The 27,981-nt window shown below is 38.2% G+C and overlaps 4 protein-coding genes across 7 annotated transcripts; 2 read left to right on the top strand and 2 right to left on the bottom strand.

Annotated features, from left to right (window-relative positions):
* The first annotated feature begins 661 nt into the window (after positions 1–661).
* Positions 662–8,093, top strand: LOC103985779 (protein ROOT HAIR SPECIFIC 17). 2 transcript variants are annotated; one of them, XM_009403608.3, is made up of 11 exons: positions 664–1,099; positions 1,175–1,237; positions 1,336–1,426; positions 1,646–1,722; positions 3,630–3,718; positions 3,867–4,053; positions 5,119–5,300; positions 6,249–6,351; positions 6,546–6,877; positions 6,965–7,542; positions 7,685–8,093. In XM_009403608.3, exons 1-10 carry the CDS (start codon positions 926–928, stop codon positions 7,416–7,418), a joined length of 1,752 nt encoding a protein of 583 aa, XP_009401883.2. In that variant the 5' UTR covers positions 664–925; the 3' UTR covers positions 7,419–7,542; positions 7,685–8,093. The 2 variants fall into 2 exon arrangements, with proteins under 2 accessions (XP_065039997.1, XP_009401883.2); XM_065183925.1 differs by having other exon boundaries at positions 662–1,237.
* A 555-nt stretch (positions 8,094–8,648) lies between these two features.
* On the top strand, positions 8,649–10,202 carry LOC103985780 (NAC domain-containing protein 22). Of its 2 annotated transcripts, none has more exons than XM_009403610.3 (3): positions 8,649–9,216; positions 9,287–9,564; positions 9,651–10,202. In XM_009403610.3, exons 1-3 carry the CDS (start codon positions 9,051–9,053, stop codon positions 9,936–9,938), a joined length of 732 nt encoding a protein of 243 aa, XP_009401885.2. In that variant the 5' UTR covers positions 8,649–9,050; the 3' UTR covers positions 9,939–10,202. The 2 variants fall into 2 exon arrangements, with proteins under 2 accessions (XP_009401885.2, XP_009401884.2); XM_009403609.3 differs by having other exon boundaries at positions 8,653–9,216; positions 9,287–9,567.
* Positions 10,203–12,284: 2,082 nt separating this feature from the next.
* Positions 12,285–13,415, bottom strand: LOC135674253 (basic endochitinase-like). The gene is made up of 3 exons (XM_065183923.1): positions 13,108–13,415; positions 12,876–13,032; positions 12,285–12,794 (listed from the first exon to the last, which is right to left on the bottom strand). The coding sequence occupies exons 1-3, from the start codon at positions 13,391–13,393 to the stop codon at positions 12,428–12,430; spliced, it is 810 nt and encodes a 269-aa protein (XP_065039995.1). The 5' UTR covers positions 13,394–13,415; the 3' UTR covers positions 12,285–12,427.
* A 529-nt stretch (positions 13,416–13,944) lies between these two features.
* On the bottom strand, positions 13,945–22,950 carry LOC135674252 (serine/threonine-protein kinase BSK1-like). 2 transcript variants are annotated; one of them, XM_065183920.1, is made up of 9 exons: positions 22,472–22,933; positions 22,223–22,358; positions 21,316–21,449; positions 18,472–18,577; positions 16,961–17,046; positions 15,912–16,100; positions 14,920–15,084; positions 14,688–14,801; positions 13,945–14,467 (listed from the first exon to the last, which is right to left on the bottom strand). In XM_065183920.1, the coding sequence occupies exons 1-9, from the start codon at positions 22,823–22,825 to the stop codon at positions 14,213–14,215; spliced, it is 1,539 nt and encodes a 512-aa protein (XP_065039992.1). In that variant the 5' UTR covers positions 22,826–22,933; the 3' UTR covers positions 13,945–14,212. The 2 variants fall into 2 exon arrangements, with proteins under 2 accessions (XP_065039992.1, XP_065039994.1); XM_065183922.1 differs by lacking the exon at positions 15,912–16,100 and having other exon boundaries at positions 22,472–22,950.
* Positions 22,951–27,981: the final 5,031 nt, after the last annotated feature.

The raw sequence follows: 27,981 nt of genomic DNA, 5'->3' as shown, positions 1-27,981 counted from the left end.
TTTATTTTATTTATTAAATAATATCTTTTTATTATTTATTTTTATAATAAAAAAATTATTATATTTAAAGATAAAACGGCATCCTCCAAACCTCAAGTCAAAAAGAATATGCTTTACTATTTTAGAGAAGACAACTCGAATAATATTCATGACATATCTAACTTTTATCATTTAATTAGTAATCAAATTGATATAAAGTTTGGAAGTAAATAATTCAGCAGCATAATAATAATAATAATAATAATAATAATAATAATAATAATAATAATTCAGCAGCATCATATCAATCACATTACAACCATTTCAACAGCACCATCTTATCTCCCCCCAACTAATCTGAGACAACAAAGGTTCGAGACATCATCGTTATTAGGATGTGGACTGATGGATGGATGGATGAGACTTGGAAAACCAGTCTCATTAACTAAATGAACCATTAAAAATAGCCCACATTAGTCTATGATTCTTAGCCTTATGAACTGTTTGTTTGTTTGTTTGTTTGTTCGTTTTCATGTTTATGATTTATTTTTATTTCTTTTCTTCATTATCTGTTTAATTAAATATTGTTATAATGTCGAAATTGTATATCTAATTCGATTTACTTTCTTTCGCTTTCTCGTGTCTTCTTCTTCTTCTTCTTCTTCTTCTGCCTCCATTATTTACTCTTATCACTTCACCAAATCGCAAATTCAAAATTTGTACATCGATTTCAAGTACTCGTCTTTCTCTCCGTCTCTTCTTCTTTTTCTATTGGGTATTCTCATTGCAAGCTGTGCTCGTGGGTTGGTTGGTGTCAACTCCTATGAGGATTGCACGAGGAGTTGCAGAAGAGCAAGTGTAAGGAATCGACCCAGTGTCAGAGAAGAGAGAGAGAGAGAGAGAGAGAGAGAGAGAGAGAGAGAGAGGAAGAGGCGACAGAGCGCAGATGGGGTTGCAGAGGCGGCGCCGCCCGGAGAGGAGGGTGGTCCCGTCGGTGCCCGTGCCGGCTGCCCTCTCCGCCGGCGCACTGCTCCTCCTCCTCGTCCTCGCCTCCCACTCCCTCCTCGCGTCCTCGCCCACCGCCGCGCCGACCCCCCGCACCAAGCCTTCCTCCATCTTGGTACGGTCGTCGAAGGCTCTCGTTTTGACCCGTTCCTCCTCGTCGTTCCTCTACTCTGACATCATTGGCTTGCAGCTCAAGAATCCGGTGGAGGTACGGAGGAATGCCGCCGGCGCGATCGATGTTTTCCGTGTCCCGGTGCGTTTTCTTGGTGCTTGATTTGCTGCAAAGTTGGATCTTTTGCCTCTTTTGATTCTTCCATGGTATCGATTTGTTTGGATGGTATGACTACGTAGAGTGGAGGAGGCGGCCCGGTGGCTGACCTTTGGGCTTCGAAGCTCTCTAAAGATTACTACGGATGCAGCAACGCAAGCAGTGGGTTCGCGAGTACGTGCTGTTCTTGTTTTGGTCTGTTTTGTTTCTTGGCCGGCGAAACTAGTTGCAGAATGATGTTTTGACTTTGTTCCGATTGAAGAGTTCTTCTGATTTGTTGGATTGATTCTGCATTCGTTTTCTCAGCCTCCGATCACGTTTATTCGGATTGGTACGATATTAACGTCTCATGAGATTTGGTTGTCTGATATTGATCTCGATATCATTTTGCAGCAGCTGAATCCAACACTCTGCCCAATAGGTACTTGATGATTGCAACTAGTGGAGGATTAAATCAACAACGAACGGGGGTGAGTTGACATGTTCCAACCTTTTCTTGTGTGTGTTGATGGGTACATCTTTTCTGGGGCAATCGTCAGACAAAAAGTATTTTCTTTCTTTGTTTTTTCTTTAATTTTTGATGAAGTTCAATGCTGTGCAAGTTTGGAAAATTTAGGACAAATTATTTCTGGGTTTATCAAACAAAAAAAAAAAAAGTGGCCTCGAATAATTCTTCTCATGTAATTTTTGTGGACAAATTACTTTCGGAGTAGACTGGATGGTCACATCCCACAAAAGAGACAATAAAAAGTAGTAGTTTATCACAATGTCTTCTTTGACATGGGAGATGTCTATCTGTAGGATTTTTTTTTTTAAACTATTGAGAAATCTTATAACACTTTGATGCAAAGAGCATCTTTAAAGACTCCATTAAAGAAATTGTTCATTGTCCTATTTCTATCATATCAATACATCTCATTCAAATTGAACACAGTAAGATTGGCCTTAGGTTGCTCCGTTTTTCTGTTAGCATGTGGTTAAACCTCAAATCTAAGAACGGTAATGCAACACAGAAACAGCTATCTAGCCTACCGAAGGGCAAGAAGTTCCAACAACTAGTCAGACCTTGGTAAAGTTTCAGCTATTGTCTCTTAAGATCTGCTGCAAAATACCAACCAATAATGACTGCAGTAATTGACTTTGGTTCATTAATTTTACCATTGTCTCGGTCCACCTCTTTTCACAAGCTTCAAATTTGCATTATAGTTTTACAGCATGTTTAATGAAATCTTACTAAAATCAACTATAAGGACCATCTATTTAATGCCATAGCCTCTTTTTCAACATTTTAGCTGAGATCATACCTAATGCTCAATGGCAAGAACAGATTTATGTAGCCGACTCCAAATAGTTGGTGCATTATGTATGGCATATTATTTTATGATATCATACCTAACATACTTGAGATATTAACTCTTCACTTGTCTACTTAAAGACTCCCTGTATTGTTTTCCTAGGTAGAATATAAGATTTGTCTTAATGATTTGTTGTCTTTCCCTCATAATGATGTCTTTGTTTCATGATCATGCCAAATGATTATTATGTGCCCTGCACAAACAAATAAATACTACTTTCTGTGGACAAGGGCAAAAAATCATGCTTTTAACTTTAGTTTATGTTTTTACATCTGACTATGTTGAAAAGCACGTTTCATTATGTGCCAAAAGAAACGTTTTGATCGCCTCAATCTATTAGGGACTTTTCTTGCAATATGTATGTTCATTAGCTGTGTTTCTGATGTACATAAATGAAAACTGTTCTGTTCTTCCTGAAGTTATTGTCAATAGAGATACATCTAGGGTTAAAATCCTTTTGTAGCTTTAGAAAGTGGTCTTTCAACATGGATTATACACCTGAACGAACATCCACAAGGGGTTTCATATATGCATGGACAAGGAGAGTACTGTCTGGCTTGTACATCTGCTTGGTCGCTTGTGTACCAGTGAATAAACATAGTTTGTGTGGCCCATCTGGATAAGCACGTCTTTTGCTGATACGATAGTGAGAGCATATGAGGAATGCATGAATGAGCAGGCATCCTTTAGTTTCACTAATGGGCATAAAGATTTGAGTCACTGAATGAACCCCTTGATATGTAGATGACGCTCAAAACAGTTTATCTGATTTCGGTTCTTTGATTACATATAAGTGAAGCATTGTATAAAAGCTGACAGACCTGTTCTATTGTTAGGGGAATATGATGGCGTTCGATTGATGGAACTAGACAGCATCAATATTTTGCTGTTTGGTGTTGCTTTCATGGAGTGTAGATTTGCTAGTTTATTCTCCTGTAGATTTTCTAGTTTCCTATGTTCAATATGGAAATAATTGCATAAGATTACTAATGTAGAAAATTTTGAAATACTGTTACATGCAGATAACTGATGCTGTTGTTGCAGCTCGAATTTTAAATGCTACACTTGTTGTCCCTATCCTTGATCAGAAATCTTTCTGGAAAGATGCCAGGTCTGTTTCAAATAGTCTACCTTTCTGAAAGCAAATGCTGTATTTTTTTTTCCTTTCTCAAAATATCAACTACTAGCAGACCAATTGCACTAATTTTTTTTAATTGAGCACTGAAGTATTTTGTTCTCCCATGATCTCTATGTTACAGTGATTTTGCAGACATCTTTGATGTTGATTGGTTCATTGGAACTCTCAGAAAGGATGTCAAGATTATTAAACAACTCCCTGAAAAGGGTGGGAAGATAATTCGGACTCCTTATACCATGCGTGTTCCAAGGAAGTGCACCCCGAGATGCTATGAAAGTCGAGTGCTGCCTGCACTTACGAAGAAGCATGTGAGCTATTTGCAATAAAATAGACTATTTTTTTTCTTCTTTTATAGATAAATGAAATATTATTTTCTTTTTTATCTTTTTCTTTTAATTTTTTGAACTTTATTAAGAAGTGGCATTTGTATATTATGCACATGGACTTTAATTTCAGTAAATAGGAAAGGGTAATATGCTGTTTATCTAACTTTCTAGTCTTGAAGTTCTCTAAGGATCATCTTGAAAAGTCCTAAAAGTGAATCCTGAAGTAGGATCTAGAAAAAAATTAACAATATTAAAGTACCAAACTAGATTGGAGGATTTATTGCAGAATCATTGGTTATACTTGAAATTTATCCTCTTTTGTTATTGTAAGTTAAATTTATTAGTATTGTTTTATTTCTTTTTAACATTGGCAAGCTTATGTAAATACTCGAGTTTCAGATCCTTCTTTCAGGAATAATTGTGTTTGCTTCAAAGAGAACGCTCTTGTATGAGTTATACTGGAACTAGCTATGCAGATTCCATCTCAGGGATTAATTGAGCTTACAAACTATCTTATGTGTTGATGCATGTGGAATAACCTGTGTCAAGTCTTTGTTATATTTCCTTAAGAAGTATTGCTCACTGCCAAGGTTTATCAACATTGGGGTTGCTATGTCAAAGATGCATTAGAATTCTATTTACAAGGGTTGACGTTTTGAGATTTGTTAACATGTTCTGATCTATTTTAAATTAACTTCATATAGGAATATAATTAGATAATCTATTGCTGTTTGTAATAGAACTTGTGTTGATCTGGCCATAAAGCCAACCCCCAAAGACAAATGTGTTAAATTAATGCTGACAAACAACTTCTGCCATTAATTATTTGTTATCAAGAGCAATATCATGAATATATAGCGCCCTAAGTGATGAAAATTACCAATGTCTCTGATAATTATTTTCCACACGTAAAATTTCTTTACTGATTTCTGGTGCATCTATTTCATTAGCATGTGAATTCCATTTGAGAAATAACTGATTTCTGGTGCATCTATTTTTAGGTTGTCTTTGTTTGCAAACCCAATTCTCATCTTCCATGAATTGCAGGTTGTTAAGCTGACAAAGTTTGACTATAGGCTTTCAAACAAGTTGGAGACCGATCTTCAGAAATTGAGATGCAGAGTAAATTATCATAGCTTGAAATTCACAGATCAGATACAAGCAATGGGTGATACGCTGATCCAAAGAATGAAGGCTAAAAGCAAACACTTTATTGCCCTTCATCTAAGGTAAGAGCATAACAGGGTGGTCATGTCTTTGATTGTTACCTTTGGATCCAGATACATCTGTTTAGCTCTTCTTAACATGTTTCTACTGTGAGAGTATATTTCCAGATTTAGATACAGAATAATTTCATAAAATATGACCAAAATGTCAAGTGTTTGCTTTTATCCTTCATTCTTTGGAAGCTGTGCTAATTTTTCTGCATTCATTCTCATTTTTATCATGTTAATTCGGTGAATTCTTATATAACACTTGGAAACTGTGTGCACTAATTCTCATTCTTGATGTTATAAGCATTTTCGAGACTGTAATCCAGTTCCATTTCTGCATCAAATTTGAAATACAAATATAGTCAGACATGACATTCCATCATTTGGGTGACCTTGAAACTGCTGGTTTATGAACTCGTATATAGTTGAAATGATGCATCTGATTTGGAAATCTTGGTGCACACAACTTGCCTTAAAACTCATTCCTATGTCTCTTGCACTAGCTTTAGAATGATATTGAACCTTCTTATCCTATTACGGTCACACTTTATAGAAAACTTCTTGTCGAGTACTTATATATTCAGTTATTATTTGCCATCTCCATTTTGTTTATTCTATTTCTTCTGTCTATGTCGCTCATAGTCAAAATTCATTTAAAAAATAAAAGAAAATGTTGCATGCATCCCTTTTTCACGTTGAAGAATTGAGAATTTGTCATGTTACATTCAAAAATGCAGGCAACCTTATGGTAGCATGCTCCTTTTCTGATACATGTTTCAAACAATGTGGTATTTGGATGAAAAATTCTCAGATTTGCAATTAAATTATCTGAACTTATGCACACTTTTTTTTTTCTATTACTGTGATTTTAAATCATAGAGCTAGCACAATAACTATTTTCTGTAGTTTAATGATGGCAATATAGAAGATCTATGATACATGTGTCATACTGATAATTGACAGATTTGAACCTGATATGCTTGCCTTCTCTGGGTGCTATTATGGAGGAGGAGAAAAGGAAAAAACAGAATTGGGTGCCATACGCAAGCGGTGGAAATCCTTACATGTAAGTCAGTGCTTTTCAGTCCCTTGGTTTTTTCTTTACAAAGGGTAAGCGATGAAGACAGGATTTGATAGCAATAGTCAAAATTTTTACCAACCAAGCAAGCTAACATCTTCTGCTTTTGAACTTATTGAATAGATTGCAAAAGCATTGTTTCCTTGTTACCTTTCATTTTAACGTCCAAGTTCTTTGTGCAGACCAGAAATCCAGAAAAGGAACGCCGACATGGTAAATGTCCACTTACACCAGAAGAAATAGGTCTTATGCTTAGGGCTTTGGGCTTTGGAAACGATGTTCACCTCTATGTGGCATCTGGTGAGATATATGGAGGAGAGGAGACATTAGCACCTCTAAAGACACTATTTCCAAATTTTCATTCAAAAGAAACCTTAGCAACCGAGGAGGAATTGGCACCATTCTCATCGTATTCATCTCGTATGGCTGCGCTTGATTTCATCGTATGTGATGGCAGTGATGTATTTGTGACCAACAACAATGGCAACATGGCCAGGATATTGGCTGGTCGAAGGTAGCTCTATTATTCATAGTGAGTGTCTCATACATGAAAGGAAAGTTCAGGTTCTCTAACTCCATTTGCATTGACATCTTTCAACAGGAGATATTTTGGACACAAGAGGACTATACGACCAAATGCTAAGAAACTCTACTCCTTGTTCCCGAACAGAACCAACATGACTTGGGAAACCTTCTCCTCCAAAGTCCGCACTTTTCAGAAAGGATTCATGGGAGAGCCCGATGAGCTAAGACCTGGCAGAGGTGAATTCCACGAGTACCCTGCAGCATGCATATGTGAAGGTTCTAAGGTGGCAGCACATTCTAATTCTAATGATCGGACTGAGGTTAGCCATAAAAATGGAATAAGCAATGTAAGCAGAAGTGCTGGAGAAGCGATAGACTACCATTCTAGCAATGAGGACTCAGACTGGATTGACTTGGATTATGGAGAAAATACACCTTTAGGCAGAAGTTTCTCCAATGGAACCGAATCAGAGTATGATGTCTTCATCAGACAAGAGGATCCAGAGTTGGATGAAGTACTTTCAGATTAGCAGAATGTTGTCATAACTATTCTATAGTCCAATTATTTTTACATCTTCAAGAACCTTGCAGAAGAACTGCTTACAGTAGACACACAAGGAGGAAAGGAGAAGCCCAAAGGACTCAGACAAAAAGGTAAGAATAGAACAAACTGATCCAGATAAATTAAGAAAAATAAGCAATATTTTTTACTTTTTTTTTTCTTCAATTTCTTCTGCATGTTTTCTTTGTTGCTGATGTTTTGTCTTAACATGAATTCTTTGTGCTTTGATCTTAGGAGACTAAATACAAGATTCAGACTGTATATAAAGCCTCAGATAACAGAAATGTACAGTTCCTTTCGTGTACCTGATCGATTGAAGGAGCGCATTCGGTGCTCTCAAGATTTTGTCATAGTTTCTTGTACATTCTTTTAATTTCTTCTTTCTTAGGTTTGTTCAGGCTGGCATAGCTTGATTTATCAATGCTTGGTTCGTCTTTGTACTCCTAAATTTATTCTAGATCTTAACAGTGCCACCAAAATCCCACCAAAATCCTTGGGGACACATGGTTGTGTGAAAAGACATGAAGAAGAGAAACAGATGTGACTCGAATGTTTTGTCAATCAGGACAATTGTTGTACAACTGTTTCTTGTACTCGTCGACAATCTATATGGTGCTTGTGATTGCATATATTTTTGGATTCACTAGTGTGGACTGAATTCAACCCATGAAATCATCTACTATTTTGGTGGATCTGACTGGATGGTGTTTAAACTTTAAAGAACAATCTAAAGGTTTGATCTGATGATCCCTTCCTATGTTATTATCACATGAAAAGATCAAAGTCAAATGACATTTCTTAACAGGACATCACCTGGTTTATAGCAGGAGGCAGTCATGAAGGAGTGCCAATTCCTCCAATCTGAGCCCTTCTTCATCTCTTCATTCCTTTTTCCATAAAACAATAATTTATAGCAGTCTAAATTATTGTTTGATTGAAGTCACAGAAATAGTGCACCAAACTGAAGGAAGTTAATTGTAATAGTATTCTAAGATACACCATGGTGGGTCTTCTCAGGATTCAATAAATCTCTGATAGTTATAGAGTTTGCGTCAATCTGGATTTGGGTCTTCGTCAGTCGACCACTACAAAGACTTCCACATTGACTTGGACGCAGGGACGCGGAAATTGTCTCCTTGGAAGATTGATTGACTCACTTGCAGACATTTCAGGACACCACAAAGTCGTGAAGACTTGAGGAGGACTCGGGAAGTTGTGAAGCAGTAGGGGTGTGATTCGAAGCATTCTATCTCATCCCCCTTCTCACCTCTTTTTGCTTCCAAAATTGTTGGGTGCGTGTGAAGAGTCAACGCATTTAGTGATAGAGTGAGTCTACATTCTTCGGATCAAAGTGGAAGGACTTCTTTTATCGATCTACTGTAAGTAAGAAGAATTGCATAGAAACTGCACACAAAGTAGATTCGATCGAAGGGATTAGGAATCGGTCAAATTAAGGACGACGATAGTTTCATGGCCTTTCCGACTCTATAAAGACACTTGAAGAAACCTACCATTCTTTCTCGTGGGAGACGCACACAAACTGACTTGTAGTTTAGTTGACAGTGGCGAAGAACAGCAGCCGTAGCAGCGGCAGGAATCAATGGAGAGAACAGTCCTGGGATTTGAGCTACCTGGTTTCCGGTTCCATCCAACGGAGGAGCAGCTCTTGGATTTCTATCTCAGGCGAGTCGCCACCGGCGAGAGCGCCAGCTTTGACATCATTGGCGTCCTCGACATCTACCGCCATGACCCATGGGAGCTCCCAGGTTGGTCTACCCACCCATTGGTATAGCTCGGCAAGTAGATCAGAGGTCATGTCGTGTTGATTGGCTTCAGGGTTGGCCAAGATCGGGGAGAGGGAGTGGTACTTCTTCGTGCCGAGGGAGCGGAAGAGCCGGAGCGGAGGGCGGCCGAGCCGGAGGACCGAGGGGGGGTTCTGGAAGGCGACAGGGTCGGACCGAACGATCCGGAGCGCGGCGGAGCCGAGGCGGGTCATCGGGCTGAAGAAGACGCTGGTGTTCTACCGGGGCCGCGCGCCGCGGGGCACCAGGACCGACTGGATCATGAACGAGTACCGGCTGCAGGAGGACTGCACCTCCGCCGGCGTGCCCCTCGTGGTTATACGTTTTCCTCGATGAACAGAGGCAGGGTCGAAGATCGATGGCTTTGACGCTCATATTCCATGTGGCTTTCGTTGCAGGAGCACATGGTGCTGTGCAAGGTGTACAGGAAGGCCACATCACTGAAGGAGTTGGAGCAGAGAGCAGCAAAGGAAGAAGACACCAAGGCATGCAACTCTGATCAAGACAACTACCACAGTCCATCGAATCCATTAGATTCCGGCGAAGTGAAGGAGACGAAGGAAGAGGTGGTAAAAGAAGTGGAGGTGTCTTCTTCCTCGGCCGGCGTGGAGTGGATGCAGGAACCCTTCATCACGCAGCCATGGATGGACCACTGGTCGCCATATGCCAACACCCTCAACTTCTAACTACACCATGAACCACGTTGCTGTACAGAAGAGTCTTCAGCATTGACTCGGGAGCATTAATCCTGCTTCAAGAATATGCGCCAGGGATTCAACAACTCTGCTTCTGATGCTTTGATCTCAAGTTAACAGACTGTTCCTCCTGTGTGATTCAGGAAGAAACAAGTAGGAGTAAGCTAATATTAGATTTGTGCATCTTATTCTGCAAAAAACAAAAACAAAAAATCACGCAATCTATCAATCTTTTGGTTAGGATGGATGAGGCAATTTCCATGTTGATCTAATCTAATCCAACCAGGGAAAAGCTTAGTCCAATTCAATCTCGCTGCTGATCCCCTTTCGTATTCTTACAAGGTTTTAAGAACAGGTCAATCCTCACGTCCAACCCCCAGGAAATAAGAGACAAGACAGAATATTTGACTTGGGAGACTATATATATATATATATATATATATATATATATATATATATATATATATATATAATTTAAGAAAAATATTAAGAATCTTTGAGGTGATGTTGAAATTTTTATCTCCATTTGGTCTATGTATATGTAATTTAGGTTATAAATTCATGAAATAAATATTGAAATAGTTGATAGTAATAATATTAAAATATTAAAAATATAGTATTAGAGTTTATATATGAAAGATAAGAAATGATATATTATTAAAATATTAATATAATATTTAGAGATTTATATGACGGGTAATATTAACTCAAACCAATTTGGTTCTAATTCGATATGAATAATATTAAAATCTCAATATAGCACATGATATTAAAAGAATATTCGTATGTCGAATAAATAATCTCGCATGATTATGAATTAAAAACTGAACATATAGAATGGAAAGAACGCAGCAACCTCACATTTCCGAGTCTCGAATTCACCGGCCGTTCCAAAGCCTGGAAGTGAATTGGCAGACTGGACGAAGGCTTCGTAGGTGTAGAAGCCCATTGCGGCGCGCAGATGGCATCGTTTCGATGCTTCAGCATCTCGTCGGAGAGTGAGTAGCTGATGATGATGGAGATCGCATGCCGGTCATGAACCCTCTCGGAGGAGCTCAGCCAAAAGGGCAAGCCGACAATGGCCACCTTCCACACTCCCATCAGAGGGACACTAATGAAGCATGTATGGACTTTGGTAGTGGAGAAAGAGGAGGGCGAAGTCGATCGAAGACTGCAAAGACACTGTGCCTCGAGATCTATTCGGTGATGAGCATGGCATATAAGTGTTTTTTTTTTTTTCAAGTAGTTATTTTTAGTAATTTAATTTTTATATTTTTAAAAGTTATATTGAGATCTCTATATCTACGAAAGTGAAACATTAACCTCGTTAATCTAGTAAATTTTTTTATTTTTATAAAATTATTTTTTAAAATTTATATAATAATTTTAATATTTCACTTTCGTAAATATAAGGATCACAAGTAATATGTAATTAATCGGAGTGAGTCTACTTTTGAGTCCTATCACATCATTTATAGCTCTTTCTTTCTCTCTCTTATCATTAATACTGAGTAACGATGATATAAAATTTATAATTTTTTGAGAAAAATTCCATATATTATGTCTTTTTCAGAGTAAACTTTTTTTCTTTTCGTTTTTTTTTAGTACCTATAGAAAATCATTTTTTTCCTTTGCAAAATGATCAAGATATCCTTACTATCACAAAATAAAGAAGAAAAAAGAAATTTCACCCATTTGGTTACAGTATTTTTTCTTAATAACGTTTACTAAACATAAACACTGTAACCCATTCAAGAATACTATAATTGGGTATTACCTCTTTTTTCTTATTATCGTTTGTCCACAATATATATATATATATATATATATATATATATATATATATATATATATAAAGACTACAAAATTTTTCAATACATTAAATCTAGATTTTAAGACTATTAATTAGTAAAAATTTAAAAATTTTAGCATCATTTATGTTAGAATATATTTAAAATCCTCAATAATTTCTATCCAAGACCACTCAAGTCCTCAGACAAATTATTCTATGAAGCCATTTTGGTTACTTTAAAAAGGAAAAGCTCTATGTAGGCTAAAAGAAAGAAAAAAAACATAAAAATGTGAGGTTTTTTCTCGAGAAATCGCTCTGTCATAATTGTGAGAAAGGATAAATAGACCATTAATTGTGTTCTCTTTTGATAATAGCAATTATAGGTTCTCCTGCACATAAACATATGTTCGGATATAGCAATCATAGACATACTTGTCTCATCTAAATGAAATGTCATGGCATTTAGTGACATCCATGCATCAGCAATTTATCTATAATAGCCAGTAATTCTGCTCCAAATATATGTATATATATATATATCGATAGATCAGTAGCATAGCCATGCGTATGATTTCTCCATATTAAATGGCAGTACATGATGTTCATATCTGTCATCTTTTATTCTCTATGTAGATAGATGTCCTTATAGGACAGAGAGTACTCCGCATGGACTTAATTGAGTGGAAGCTCAAGCAAAAGGCTTTTGCTTGCCGCAGCCAAGATGTTCTCCGGTGGTCACGCCAAGCAACATGCAGTATCTCTTGAAGTACTCGATCCTGTCTGTGGAAGCCTTAGAGTGCTGCCCACACTCGAGTGCTCCATTGATGATGTTGGTCGTCACGCCAAACCCTGGATGCCTTCCCGCAGCCTCGTCCTCCTTCGACGGCTTCCACTTCCCCGTCATCACATTGTGGCACGACGGCTTCGGCAACTGCGGTGTCATCCAGAACCATATCGCCGTCTTGAACGAGATCACCGGATCCTTCGACACCAGATCGGGGTCGTTGAGGAGATCCTTGCCTATAGCTTTCCCAGCTTGGCCGTAGTTGTAGTTGCTGCAGTCACGACACCAGAACGAAGGATAAGCGCAGTAGCAGATACAGAGATCGTGTTCGAGATTCGACGAGACTCCTTACTATGAGATCTGAATCGGTCCTCGACCGTAGTAGCGTTTCCCCGGAGCGCATGGCCATTGCGTTGCTTTCTTGTCGCAGTAATCCTTCTTTGGATCTTTCTCTTCCTTGTAGCAGTAGCCATAAGAGGAAGGGCCATCAGGTGCAGTCTCCCATCCGCCTATAGCAACAACAGAAGACAGATGATTCAGATAAGAAGAGGGAGAAGCACCAGTGATGGTTAGAAGAGATTAACCTGTGGTTTCATGAGAGGTCTGCGCAAAGAATGCAGCAAGCTCCCGTTTACGGGTTTCATTCTGACCGTAGGTTCCGAAGTGTGGGAATGAAGAGGCGGCCTTAACGAAGGCATCGTAGGTGTAGAAGCCTTTCGCAGGGCACGAAGCATCGTTCCGATGTTTCAGCATCTCCTCGAAGAGAGATTTGGTGATAATGGAGCTCACAGTACCATCACCATGAACGTTCCCCACGCAGCTGAGCAAGAAGGCCAAGCTAACGATGGCTGTTGTCTCCCAAACTCCCATCCTTCAAATATCGGGCGCCGTCGTGGAGAAAGAGTGAGGAAGGTTGCATGCTTATATAGAGAAAAGCTAAGGGCTTTTGGTTCCTTCTTCCTCTTTAAACCTACCAGTCCTGTAGATTCTTTTGCATGCTCTCAAGAACGTATGCAACACAAACACAGAACGTGAGGAAGAAGGTGAATAATAGCCATCACATGCATGCTTGACGTACAGGAGGTTTCGTATGCCAAAGACGTGGGTTCTACGTATAGGAGAATTCTGTCTTCATGCATGCAATGATTCCAAAGAGCTGCTTACGTTAACTTTCTCATCTTCCTCGGCCACTCGGGACCATGTCGTCTTGGTGAAGTCTTACTGTCTCACTAGGAACTCATGGGGCTCGTTCACTGTTCTTCCTCGAACCTACCAATCAAAACACGAGAAGATTTGCTGTAGAAAGTGTAGATCTTCTTGTTACAGGTTCCAAAGATAGTGTCATAAACATGTGCCAAGTTATACAAGGAGATGACTGGAAATGCTTTGCATGATAAGGTAAATATACGAACACACACATCTAAGTATTGGAGGGTTGCAAAGCTCCAATGATAAATGAAAACATAATTTTCTAAAAAAAGTGCAGCCAGTCTGTTTTGGCTGAATGTTCATATACATTTAGGTCAAAAAATGCACAACAAATGGCACACCAATGTATTAATATAATCAGAGCGAATTCGATATAATACATTTACTCCGAAAGGCACAATAATCACAGGAATTGACACAATAATTTTTGTCGGAAAAAAAGCCAGTGGAAATTTGTAGCCATCAGATGTTGAACTGCTCTTAGGAACCTTTCCCACCCTTTTGCCTCTTCTCTTCTAGCATGGAGGCTTCCTGCAACATATCGACCGCATCACTTTGCATGTTCAGCTTGGCCAGAGCAGCTGCCTGCATGTAGAATGCTGTGGGCCAATCGGGGTAGACGCACTGTGCTTGCATTGCATCCCGCAATGCAGCATCATGGTGATCACACATTAGATGGCACAGGCTACGTCTTGCGTAAACCGTAGGCGAGATCATTGTTCCCACATCTATGAACTGTATAAGCAAAGCAGGAATGATAATAAATACCAACATTCATCACCAAAATGCAAAACCAGCCCCTAAATAGCATTAAAGCTTCATTTTGTTGAGACACAAAGCAAGTCAGATGTTTAGTGCTGGTGATTCTGAGAATATGACGAGTAACTTTCAAGAACTAAATATACCACATAACCAGATAATATAGTTAAGTTACAGACCACAGCACACATGGTACCTGAGAGTAGCACTCAATTGCTGCCTTAAAATCTTTATCACGGAATGCAAAGTCCCCCCGTCTTCTGGCCTCCAGTATATCCCTCATCTGCTGTGTCCACTCCTGGAATGATAGCTGTTGCAAAAGGAAAAGAAAATGCATTATTTTCAGTTTTCAAGCAGACTATGCGGGCCAAATATAAATTGGTAAATATAAAGCAGAAGTCGCATATAATTCTAAGTGTCATATTTACCTCGTTGGTCCCTTCATCGTCTTTGTAGTGTGTCATTACCAAAATCTGATGGATGGCGGTGAGGTCCATTCTACTGCAAGCTTCTCCCATTGGGGAAAGTGGGTGCTGCGGTGTGGCGGGTGCTTCCTCGTGCTTTTGGATCCCAAGCATAACATAAGATGGTGTCTGCAATCAGAGACATATCATTGGATACAAAAGATGCACATCAAAAGCCTAACAGTGTGTGCACATTTCATGGCAACACAAGTACAAATGTATCTCCATACACCAAGATGTCAATGTTATTTTAAGTCAAAATAATAATATTACAGCTTTTTAAGCATTTTTTCTAATTCAAAGAACTAATGCCATAGTTCAAACTAGTGACTAATGATAAAGCAGAAGATCATCTATTGTTTTTGTGAAAGAGCACAGAACCATAAAACTAATGAGTAATGACCAACACACCAGGCAGACTTTGTTAAGTTGCAAGTATAATCTATCCTTATTAAGCCCATCTAGAAAAGTTCAATGATTTATGCCTACAAGAAAATGCCAAAGATGAATGGCAGTGTCATTTCTGTAATTCGACAAGAGGATTAGAACTAGTAGACGAAGCAAATTTCATAAAACCAAACCTGACTTGTCTGCAAGGGTTATTAACTAATAGTCCCTAATGCTTTGTGTTAATTGATACAATGCTAGCAGAATAGCCACATATTGGCATGAGGGACAAAAATGATATGGATCCTAACCCAGACCAATAAGGTACCTGATTTATAGTGGCATTGGTATCCAACTACTAAATTACCATGCTACACTAAGGTTTAACTACTTGGTTTAACAACTTTCTTAACACAAACTATACTAACAACCATTACTATTTATGCCTTTGATTGGTGTCTCAATACTTGCTTAATGTGTTTTTCCCATCATACTTGCTAGACGGCAAGTTACGAAATGTTTCCAGACCCATATACACGGTACCAATAATAGCCAAAATAAGGCCTTACCTCTGACTTGGTTTGCAGTGGTGCAAGAGCAGCCACCAGCTTCTTTGTGTTGGGCCGATCCCTAGGTTCATATTGTAAGCACTGGGAAGCAAGGTCAACAAGCGTAGTTGCCTCCTCTGTTGAGAAATTCCCCTCCAAGTGTGAATCCATTAATACTAAGATATTTTTCCCTCTTATCATGTCAAGTGCCTGAAAGAAAGAATTACTCAAGCTAATGCACCTTTATATGCGCAATAAAATGATCACGATGAATAAAAACATATTGCCAATGGTACAGTTTTCTGTTCAATGGCATAGCCACTTGTAGGTAACTTGTCAGCACAGTACATGCCGATTTGGCAAGAAAATTGTACAAGTGCTATGTTGACATGTGCATGACTTGGTGCAGCTCTTACGTGTAAGTATCATATGGATCATTATGGTCACTAAGTGAAATCATTGGCCTAAGGTTTTTCACATTTGTCCAAACAGTTTCTCGAAAGTTGAGTGAAACCCATATGTTAGTTTGATTATCATGGCCCCATCAATATTGCCTCAGGTTAGTTACATGAGTTCGTTATTGCTATTCTGTCCAATGATGGACAGACATCTTGCCAACATTGGATCTTTGGATGCTAACTATGCCATCCACTAAGCCATAAAAGTTGAGGAAACTAATGTTGATAACCTTTTTAGGTTCATTATAAAATAGATTATCTTTGAGTTCTAATATATCAGCAACAATATATTATAATGCTTGTAAAGAAGTTAAAGAGCCCCACATCTGAAAGGTTCCAATGGGTGCTATATTTTGTGTTATCCTACAATTTTACCCTCCTTTTTTTTTTCTTCTCGTGTTTTTAAGTGGTTACCTACCTGTTACTCTCTCCCTCTTTCTTTCTTTCGCTCTTTCTTCCTTTCACTCCTTGATCTGATTGAAAAATCAAAGGTCAAATATAAAATTGAAGAAAAGAAGCACAATTTGATATTTTCAAATACTGGAAGACTTTTTTGTCATTTCTGAGAAGAAGGGGCTTTTCTAGGTAAATTTCCCAAGCTAAAATGCTTACATGAGTTGGAGGAATGCGCTTTCCACTGAGAAGGTCCAACAGGACAGTACCAAAGCTAAATATCACACTTTCCGGTGTGACTCTCCCTGTGGAAACAAAATTCTGATTATTTCTGGACTGGCATTGCAAGTTTCCATTTGGTATAAAAAATACTGTATTAAATTAATAAAATATATCAAATAACAGTAATTTCAATATTATAACACAAAAATACATTTTTTAACAGTATTAACCAAGGCATGTTAAAAATTATTAGGTACTATTTGAAAGCTATAATATTAATCATGTTTGAAATTCATGTACAAATAAAATTTCTAATTCATACAAGTTTTGGTTCTTCAATATTTACTTAATAGGGGTTGACCTTAGAATCTAGACATATATAACTGGCCAACATCATCACTTCCACATCACAGACACATGATTCAGAATGGAAACTCATAGAAACTGCAACTCCTGACAATGTGACATTGACAAGAGGCAATGGTAGCAGGCGGAAGGTCAAGAGGAGGATGAGGAGAGGAGGAAGAGAGGACAAGTCCAAGCTACCTGAAACTGTTGGCCTTCTGGTGTGCAGCTGCCCACATCAGTCTTGCCGCATGCTGCTGCCATGGCATATTGCCATTGTTGCCAGTGCCCTGAAAGAGGGGGGAATTGCGAGAGAAAGAAAGAGGTCAACGGATTTACCAAGGTTTGAATCAGGCAACTGAGGATGCCATTCAAACCATATTTAACAGGCCTTAGAAAAGGAGATCAGAGAAAAGGAAAAGACGAAAAGGAGAGAAGTGAAGAGGAAAAAGAAGAAGAAAAGAAGTCTATCTAAGTTCTCCCTTCTCCCTACCTTCATATTTTGAACATAAATGCTTCCTTGGATCCACACCCACACATGCTTATCTACTGCTGGCTATTTTTAAAATGTATCGTCCCAAAAACTTCTTTGTATCTTGGATTTAAATGTGAGTTTAGAAGAAGAACATTTTGCTATCTAGTCAACTTATTTACCTTTTTTCCATGCTTTATGGTGCTTTTCAGCGCATCAAGATTAAGGTGCTCATCTCTTTTTAGTAATCTCAGCAAATTATCGGTTCTCTTAAAGTTCCTCGGCATCTTGACCATCATGAGATAACACAAGATCATGCAGAGTCGTGAATGTGTTTTCCTAAACTCATCCATTGATATGGAGTTTTCTGATTCTCCCAGACCCATTAGTAGTAGCATTCTAATGTATTTTACTTTTCACTCAACTTTTAAATTGATCACAGGGCAACACATTAATTGGCAAATTATAAATGCCAACATATGTCACGATGACCCCTATAAGTCCATCAAATTTCTTAAGATAATTATGCACTATTATGATTTGTATATGGAGACAAAAGCCATAACAAGTAGCAAACATAAATGCAGCAAAGTCTTTCACCAAGCATAAACGCATACACTTCAACTGAAATAATTAACTAAATATCCAAAACCTTTTTTTAAAAAAATCCTATTGGTAACAGCAGCGATACCATTTCTCAAATACTCTGGTGGCGTGTAAGCTAGGTTTGTGCTGTAACTTTTCCCATCCCGGCTGTTTTTCATGAGACCAAAACAAGAAAGACGGGAATCACCATCCTGCAAAGCGCAAATATGCAAAAAAAAATTTTAGTCACCTTTTGACAATGAAACTTTCGAAAGAGAAATGTAATCAAATCAAATAATTAAGTTAGGAATTAAATTTTTTCCTTACTTGCCATTGTAATTAAAGAAATCTTAATCTATTTTTTTTATTTGTTAATACGAATTAGGAAATAACTATTAGCATTCCAAATAGGGTGATATCATATTTATTAGTATATTAACTATAAATAATTCATATTAAATAAATATAAAAATAAAAATAAATTTTCTTTAATGGAGACTCACCCTCTCCTATTTAAGGGAAGGGATTTCTCTCATTCGTTCCTCACTTAGCCGAAACCAACAACGGGAGGAACGATGAGTTACACTCTGCTGACGAGAGGTAGGTTTCCCTACTTTTCTTGAAAATAAATGTTTTAGTTTTTATTTTGATTATTTAAATGTTGAACCCATGTTTAAGGTTTTTATTTTTAGATTTAAACATGTTAAAAATTTACATATTTTATGTATTAAATATATGATATTTCTTGACATTATAACTTATCTTTAATCTCATCTGGATTAGAATTTCTATTAGATTAAAATATGTTATCTAAAATTTTGATATTCTTTTATCTGAAATTTAAAATGTGCTATTCTGAATGATTCAAAATTTATTTGACTAGAATATGTTGAAATTATACATGTGTTAGAAAGTATGATTTCTATTTGAATTTAAAAGATTATTTTTTTGTATTAAAGCTTATCTCTCAATCTATCTTTTAATGTGTTATTATGCTTTTATTTATATAATTATTAGTAAATATATGTTGTGGTATGAAATTAGATATGAATTTGATTGAAATTGCTCACACGCTAGGCCAACCCATAGGTCAGGCCACAGCCCACTGGCCAGGCCTAGTCAGTAGACTAGGCCTAGCCCGTAGGCTAGGCCCAACCCACGGATTAGGCCTTGGCCCATAGGCTAACCCAGTCCAACCATCATTAGCAATCACATATGACGCACATGACCAGTCCATAGGCTAGGGCTGGGCCAGCTTTGTGTCATGTATGCCCAGTCATATATAATGCACATGACCAGTAGATGGGTTGGCCCAATCTAGCCCAATATTGTTGTTGGATTTGAGCCCAAATATTGATTGAACTAAACTAGGCTTAATTAGTCTAGATTGATTCAGGGTGATTCCGAATTGATTGACTTATTCAAGTAAGTTTAACCTAAATTAAACCTAATATAGTCCAGATTATACTAGTCTAGGGTGGTTCCTGACTAGTTAAATGAGGATTATAGATCGGTTTAGTTAGGTTCTAGTAAATTGAGTTCAATTGGATCGATTGAACTAGGGTTCAAGTCAATTGAGGACTAATTTGTATTATTTGATATTGATGATATTTGAAAGAGATGTTTTAAATGTGTTATTTCATTCTAATATGGACATGACCAGTGTGAAATTATGTTATTTTCCTAGCGAGAGCAGATAGGGTGATTCCCTTCGGGGATTAGCGGGCCGTCAGACGTGGCGGCTGGACGGTTCCTCCATCCGCTATTAGGAGGAACGTGTCCCCACTTTGGCGGGTGAGAGACACCACTCCATCCACTGTTGGGAGTGTGATATGAGTTTGCCTCCATCCACTGTTGGGAGAACACAAACTTATCCTATAGGATAAAGCCTCTCCATTCGTTGTTGGGGGAGTGCTCCTTCGGGTATTTAAAATACGCCAATGGGATGATTGATTGAATTTTGATCATGTACTCATTTTGAGTTGACTTTTGGGGTTCCTACTCAGCGTTGCCGAATTTTCTTTGTTTTTGATTTTCAGAGCAGTCTCCCTCTAGTACTAAATCAGATTCCAGTGAAGAGCAAACCTTCCTCTACCGCTAGGTAGAGCCACTTGGATTCTTCTTGAAGTTGACATCACTATGTTTACTTTTTTACTTATGATTTAATGAAATAAATAAATTATAATAAATATTTATAAATGATGAATAAAGTGATGTTTATCTATTTGGCTCTGAACGTATAGAAATATATGAAGAAAAAAATATTTCAGGAAGTGACAAAAAATACAACTAAGTTAACCAGACAAAAAAAGACATGATTCCCGAATAGATACTGGGACTGAAACTTTTCTTATCAACTCTAGAAAAATACTGAAATGCCTTAACTCAGGTTAAGATAATTGTTCGAAGGCATGCACCTTCTTGATGCCCTAACTACAATGCATATCAACTGTACCCATATATTTCCTTGGGCAAGGTACATCTTTCTTCTAAGGTTATTATTATCTGATATGAAAAATACAAAACATATAAAGGAGGAATCACAAGATGGAGATAGTTCACTGTGACAAAAAGATGTGGAGTTCAAAAGGCACCTGTTTAATCATAACTTTAGAATTGCTAGTAACCTTGGACTACAGCAAGGAACCATAACAGGAAAGGAAAGAGGAAGGAACAAATACGAAAATCACGGTAGTGTAGGATTACCAAAATTGGACCTAGTCCATACTAGAAAAATCTCTTCCGTTCAAATCAAAGTTTTTGCTACCTATAGTCATTATCAAGACATGTCACATTAACCAGTACGCTGCTGTGCCAAATACACATACATGTAATTGCAATTACTGTGATTAGTACGAGACATGCAGTCGTAACCATTAAACTATCTTGCCAGAGCATACAAAAACACCTAGTATTAGTCAATTATGAAAAGAGAAGAAAAACTTGTCACCTCATCAAAAAGGACTCTGTATGCGTTTAGATCATGATATAACGGGTGTCCCTCGTTGCTACAATATTCTAAGGCTTCGGCAATACAGAAAGAGACCCTGAGACGCATGGCCCATCCAATAGACTGATTTTCCCCTATTGAAGCAAAGAGATTGAAAAAAAATAATCAGCTTCCAAATGTCACAGGCACCCTAAAAGCACAACAGAAGGAACTTAAAAGTAATGATGTACATATCATTCCTTGACAAATGCATATTAATTTATTTTAATCTATACTAAAGCTTTTATGGCTGTATCTGTTATGTTAAAGACTATATATCTCACAATATTAATGCAAACCTTGGATTTTCCAAAAACAAATTTTCATTAAATAAGACATATCCTTGATGGTGATTCGCATTACTGCTGGTCAGTTCTGATTATTACAGGTTGCCGTAACCTTGTACTCAAGGATGGTTGATAATTAGGTCTGACCTAATAAAGGCAAAGGAGGCATCTTGACTCAAACTCCATAACTGCTTAAGGAAGAATTGCCAACTTGCCTTAACCTTGTATTCAAGGATAGGTCTGAACTAATAAAGGAAAAGGAGGAATTTTGACTCAAACCCCATAAGAACTTATGGAAGGATTGCCGACTATAGCTACAACCAATTAGTAATACTTGCAATGTGGAAGTAGGTACAAGCAGATAATCTAAGACCAGCTGACAAATAAAGGTTCGGCAACATTGCATATAACAGAGGCAGGAATCTGAAGCGTAGAGCTTTCTTTACCCAACACAAGCTTCCATTTCCATATCTGAGACTACTTTTTACCTAAATGATCAAGATACAACCATTTTACACAATTATTACAGAAGAAACATAGAATAGGATCAACAAGGAAAAGAAAAGCCTGAGGAACCATACAGTGGAAAAGATGCTTGGCAAGGGTGTCATTGGGCATATACTCGGCAACAAGAAGCCTCTCATCACCTTCACAGCAGTACCCAATCAAATTCGCCAGTCTCCGGTGCCTCAGTTTACCGACGCCCCAAGCCTCCTCCTGCAATCTCAATCAAAAGTTCCTCTTTTTTGTTCTTACAAAGAGCTCCAAAATATCAACCAACGAAACAGAATCCAACGAGAAGCAATCGATGTTGGGGGAGAGGAGCTAACAGCGAACTGCTTGGGATCAGGCCAGGCCGTCCTGGTGAACTTCTTGACGGCGATCCACCGCCGGTTCTGCAACCGGCCCTTGTAGACGAGGTTGGGAGCCTTGTCGCCGCTCTCGGACACGATGTTCTCCGCACTGAACCCGTTCGTCGCCGCCTTGAGCTCGGCCAAAGAGAACTCAGCGAAGGCCGTCACCTCCCCACCGCCGCCGCCGCCCTCTCCTGCTTCGACCGAGAACGACCGCCGCTGCTGCTGCTGGTGGTTCGAATGGAGGTGATTGTTCTGCTGCTCCGCCGCTGCCGGCGCCGTCGCCGGTTGGTGGTCCCCCTGTAGCAGGGACGAGCAACAAGACCCCATCGCCAACCCACTGTGTCCGAGAAAGAGAAAAAAAGATCTCCTTTTTCCCCCCTCGCTCTCTCTCTCTCTCTCTCTCTCTCTCTCTCTCTGCTTATAAGACAACAACAAATAGTTACACGCTAATAACAACGATACAATAATTATAGTGTGATGGGTGGAGTTGAAGTCGTCGGTGGCCGAGAGAGAGACATGGCTCTTCCTTTTAATTGTGGGCGTGTGGGGGAATAAAAAAGAAAGAAATAAAAAGGAGAAGAAAGGGAGAGAGAGAGTGTGTGTGTGTGTGTCTGGACAGCTGCTTTTCTCTCTCCCGAATGAACACGGCACTCCTTTTGTTTCTTTGAAGAGTGGCAGAACACAGAGAGAGAGAGAGAGAGAGAGAGAGAGGTAGGGGACAATTCATTGTAGCTTTCAGATGCTTGGCCATCACTGCGCCGCAGTTTTAACAAGGAAGGATGGCAAGAACAGTCTTCTTGATGCCAAGAAGCAGCAGCATTAATTATTTTAGATTTCACCAAGAAATTTGGATATTTTATCAAAAAAAATTCTACAATTAACTTTTTACTGGATGAAGTTTTCAATATTCGTTCCTAACATCGAGTATCTTCGATCTTTTATTAAAATAATTTGATCACATATGCTATTAAAAAATCAATAATTAATTATTTAAAATATAAAAAAATATACTAATCATCTTAAAATCATTAGAACAAGTTTTTACTTTTAAAAATTTATAATAATTAATTATTTTTAATAATATTTATGATTAAATCATTTAAATAAAAGTATAAAGATATTTTTATCCATAAATAAAGATGTAAATAAGACTAATATCTCATAGCTATAAATAAGGAAGGTGAGGACTTTGTTAGGGATGGAGGCAAGGAAAGAGGGGTTGGACCTCCCAGTCTCCAATCATTGAGCTCACTACTAGCTGGCCATGCACAGCCTGTGATGGCCATGTTGGTAGTGTTGCTGATCGATGATTGATTCATTCTGGCATTCGTTGGCTGTGTCAATTTATCCTTCCCAGCATTGAAGTGTGCATCGAAAGCTTCTTTTTTTATTCTTGTTTCTTGAAAGAAGAGTCGGCACCGCAAGAGGATGCACAAACCGAAGCAGGTTTAGGGATCCACAAGATTCATTTCGCCGTGTTGGCCTTCGATGCTTGGAGAAGCAAACGGGCAAAGTTGGAAAACAATATTGACATCAATGTCAATGCTTGATATCTTTATTGTTTTCGACTTAGGTTTCAGTCCAGCTTTCGACTTTAAGTCCCAGTCCAGCTTAGGATGTTGGGATAATATTGTAATACAAGAAGACTTTGATGCCGATGGAGATGGTGGGTTGCTGGCTTCACTGTTCTCATCGGAAGCATCAGTTCAGCCACAGATTTCGGATGAAGTTGTAGCAGAAGAAGTTTTTGGGATAACGTTTGTTGGATTTGCTGGGTTGCGTTCAATAAGGTATTTTGATGCTGAGGCAAATAGGGAGAGTGATATCTTAAGTTTAGATTTTGAGATAATATTGTACTAAAAAGAAGATTTTGTGTCGGATTGATCGATGGAGTTAATCTGAAGATTGACGTCTTTGCTCTTCCAGTCAAAACTTTGGGCTCAGTTTGAGATTCGGAATAGAAAAGATTATTTTTTATCAACTCAGCCTCATGATGGAAGGAGGACCAAATGGATGTCAGAAGCATTGAGCTCTGAGCCATGGAGCCCAGTGCAGAGAGCAGACACCATGATCCTTGGTAATTGTGGTTGATGTCAGAGGAAGACAACAACAGGTACAGAGTAAAAGCTCAGTGACAGTAAAAGACTACCTACAGTGGTTCTTACCCTTTTTTTTTTCCTTTCCTTTTCATCTGCTTCTAACTGGTACAGTTTTTATGGCCCCTGCTCTGCTCCTGTTCAGCATTTACTATTGGAGTCCTTTCACTACTTGATGCTGTGCAAAGCTCACAATTAATGATTGTTCTATGTAAACTTGACAGAGAAATTGATTATGACTGGAAGAAAAAAAAGTTATATATGAACAGTAAAGCAAGAAAAAGAAAATTTCTTGACTTCTCTGTCAAGGAAAGAAGCCAAAATTCTTCTTTAACTGCTTCTGTTCTGCTGCTGTAGGGCTGTTCAAAACTATCAGCATTTGCTTTTGAATACTTTCACTATTCATGTCCAAACTTTGTAGTCTTAAGTTCTCTACAAAAAGGATGAGGAAAAAAAAAAGAAACATTAGCTTCTCTGAGAAAGAAAAATAATCCATTCAAGAAAGGTCTTTACATAGTGCTAAACACACTGATTTATGGCTTCTGAACAGAATGTCAATGTATGATGGTTTTATGTATGCGCATAAGAAAACAATAATTTGCAAAAAGAAACAAATGTTGCATCATTTGTTTTAATATTGATAAGGTCCATCCAATTTGTCACTAATGCCAACTCTTTAAATCACGAGGAATTATCGATTCTATAATATATTCTATATGATTTTATTTTTTAATGTCCCAAGAAGGTTAAACAAGTTTTATGTTTTCAAACTCTCCGACGAAGGAAAGATTCTTGAATTCTTAAAAAGAAAATTATTTTAAAAAAATTCTCATAGAGCGTCTTAATTTTTTAAAATTTCTCATAGAACATCCTTTATTCTGTGAAAAAATAATTTTATTCATGGTTGGTCGAACTCGCCTCCGCCTTTGCCCTGCATTACCTCTCCTCCCCTTTGTCCCGTTAAATCAATCGTCATCTCTACAAATCTTATCGGCCCTCGTTGGACCTGTCTTACCCTAGCACAAGGAAGGAGGGGCCACATAGGTGATGCAACCCTCGTCATTTTCGCTCATAGCTCTTGTGCGAGAAAGAAGGGAACGCAAGGATTATCATTGTCATCATAATAGACCTCGACCCATCGTCACATTTGCATCCTCTCCTTTCTCACATAAGGGTTATGGACAAGCACAACAAGGGTTTTATGGAGTCTGTAGAGATGACAACAACTCTCGTATAATGATCATAGACGACAACACTAGCCACTTGTGTAGTAGATATAAACAACAAGAATGAAATGAAGGTCCGAGACACAGGAGAAGGGAGACAATAGCGAAAGCGACACAAAGGATGTTGGTTGCTTGTGCAACAAGTGAGGATAATAGGATCAGACAACAGCGAAGGCGACATAAAGGAAATTTTTCCTATATATATATATATATATATATATATATATATATAGGAAAATTTTCCTTACTTCCTTGTCAACAGTAGTTCTATGATCAATGATTGTTCAGCATATATAACATAAATTATACTCCACTGAGAATGACTTTTTTATACTGTAGGAAAAGGTAACTTTTGGACCAACCAACACTGCAGAGTGGGGTGATGCACTAAAAAAAGTTAAATCTGGACCGGTTATTCCATTGGGCACACACAACTCATCCATGGAGAAGATGACACCAAAAGGTTCCATGCCTCGCGTGTGAATGGCCTCTTCCAAGTTATTTAGTAGCCCTGCTTTGATGGTGCTGTGGTTCCCAAATGCCAGTGGAGATCATGGTGGCTGTGGTTCCCAAATGATGCAAGAAAAGTAGGTTTGCCAGTTGGTGCCTCTGTGGCTGTATCTTCTTCAGCTTCTGAGTGATTTAGGAGCTTTTGGTCTCATGGAATGCATTCATGAGAATATGTTTCACTCCCACTGCAGACAATTTTAGTCAGACAAAACTGGAAGTGAGAATTTTAAGACTCGGCCTCGTATGATCCAAGCTGAGAAGTTTGTAAGAGTGCAAATAGGATCAACACCAATCCTTGGAGAGCAAAGCTTCGGCTGTGGATGTCATAGTAGAAACTTTTGGCCACATGCAAACCCTAACCTTCTACTGGTTATGGCCAGCATATGAATTTTCATGCTGATAAATTCCATTCCTAAACTGTGCTGATCCTAAAAGATCCTTTTTGGTATGATCAAGACATGCATATGAGCTCTCTCTTATCCATTTTGGTAGCTGAATAAAATGCCTTGTCAACTTGAAAGAAAACATCATCAACCTCAGCTTCAATGAACATGTCTGAGCATCAATGGAAGTTGCTGGAACTGGCATCAGAAGAAACTTGTGTGGAACTTTTGCATTCTCTCTGGCCATTTTCCATCCTTGGAATGCTCAAGTAATTCCTCATGAACTTCCACTGAACTAGCTGTATCTGATAATTAATGTTCTTGTAATATATACATGAAAATATCATAACAAGTTTACAGAACATAGTTGACACAGGCTACATTGCAAGTCTAATGGTGTAATAAAGATGTCAAGAAAAGGTTCATATAGCTAATGCAGATTAACCAACAAAGTAAAGGAAATAATCTACTGTTAGATCCATAATGTTCATTTCTGTATCCACAGCTAATCAGATCCAGAGCTCCCAAATTGCAGGGTGTAAAGCTTCCAAAGATTTGCCGATGATTATGTTTACGGAGGTCAATCAACTGATGCAGCTTAAGCAAGATTCAGAGTCATATCGGCCGATGACAATTTGAAGTACCCAAATATGGATTGGAGCTTTCAATGGAAGTTTGGCAGTATGTTTGGTTCATGAATTCTTACCCTATTAAATTTGCTACAAAAGCTTAATATAAATTGATAGGAAATATAAAATCAACTAATCACCATTCGTCACATCAACGTAGGAAACCCAACACCCTGCTACCCGTGTGGATAGAATTCTAAAAGGTAGCTCCGCTTAGTTACTGAGCTATCAAGCTACATCTCTTACAAAATATTCGTAGGAATATTTTCAGAAGTCTAACGGGCAGTTCGGGTTGATTACGAACTACCTCCCATGTGAAATCTTTATGAGATATTCCTTCTCTTCAAAGTCAGTATAAAAATATATCATTAAATCCATATTAAAGGGGAGGAGACTTCGGTACTAACTTAAGCATCAAAAGGATCGACTCGAGAAGCAATCCTCGATCTCGATCTTTGTGTAGGTAAACGAGCATAGAAAGATCATATCCTATATCCTATTATGGACGACTTCTTGCATACAGATTAGGACCACGCTGTGCTTATGAAAATATCAATGATATTTTTTTCTAAATAAAAAATAGTAAGATAACACTCACTTCTATTTATTGTGAAGTATAGCAAGGCACCTTTCCCTTTC

The sequence above is a fragment of the Musa acuminata genome, chromosome BXJ1-5 (assembly GCF_036884655.1).
Source record: "Musa acuminata AAA Group cultivar baxijiao chromosome BXJ1-5, Cavendish_Baxijiao_AAA, whole genome shotgun sequence".
Taxonomy (NCBI): domain Eukaryota; kingdom Viridiplantae; phylum Streptophyta; class Magnoliopsida; order Zingiberales; family Musaceae; genus Musa; species Musa acuminata.
The sequence above is the reverse complement of the archived record's forward strand: the minus strand, read 5'-3'. Positions and strand labels throughout refer to the sequence as shown.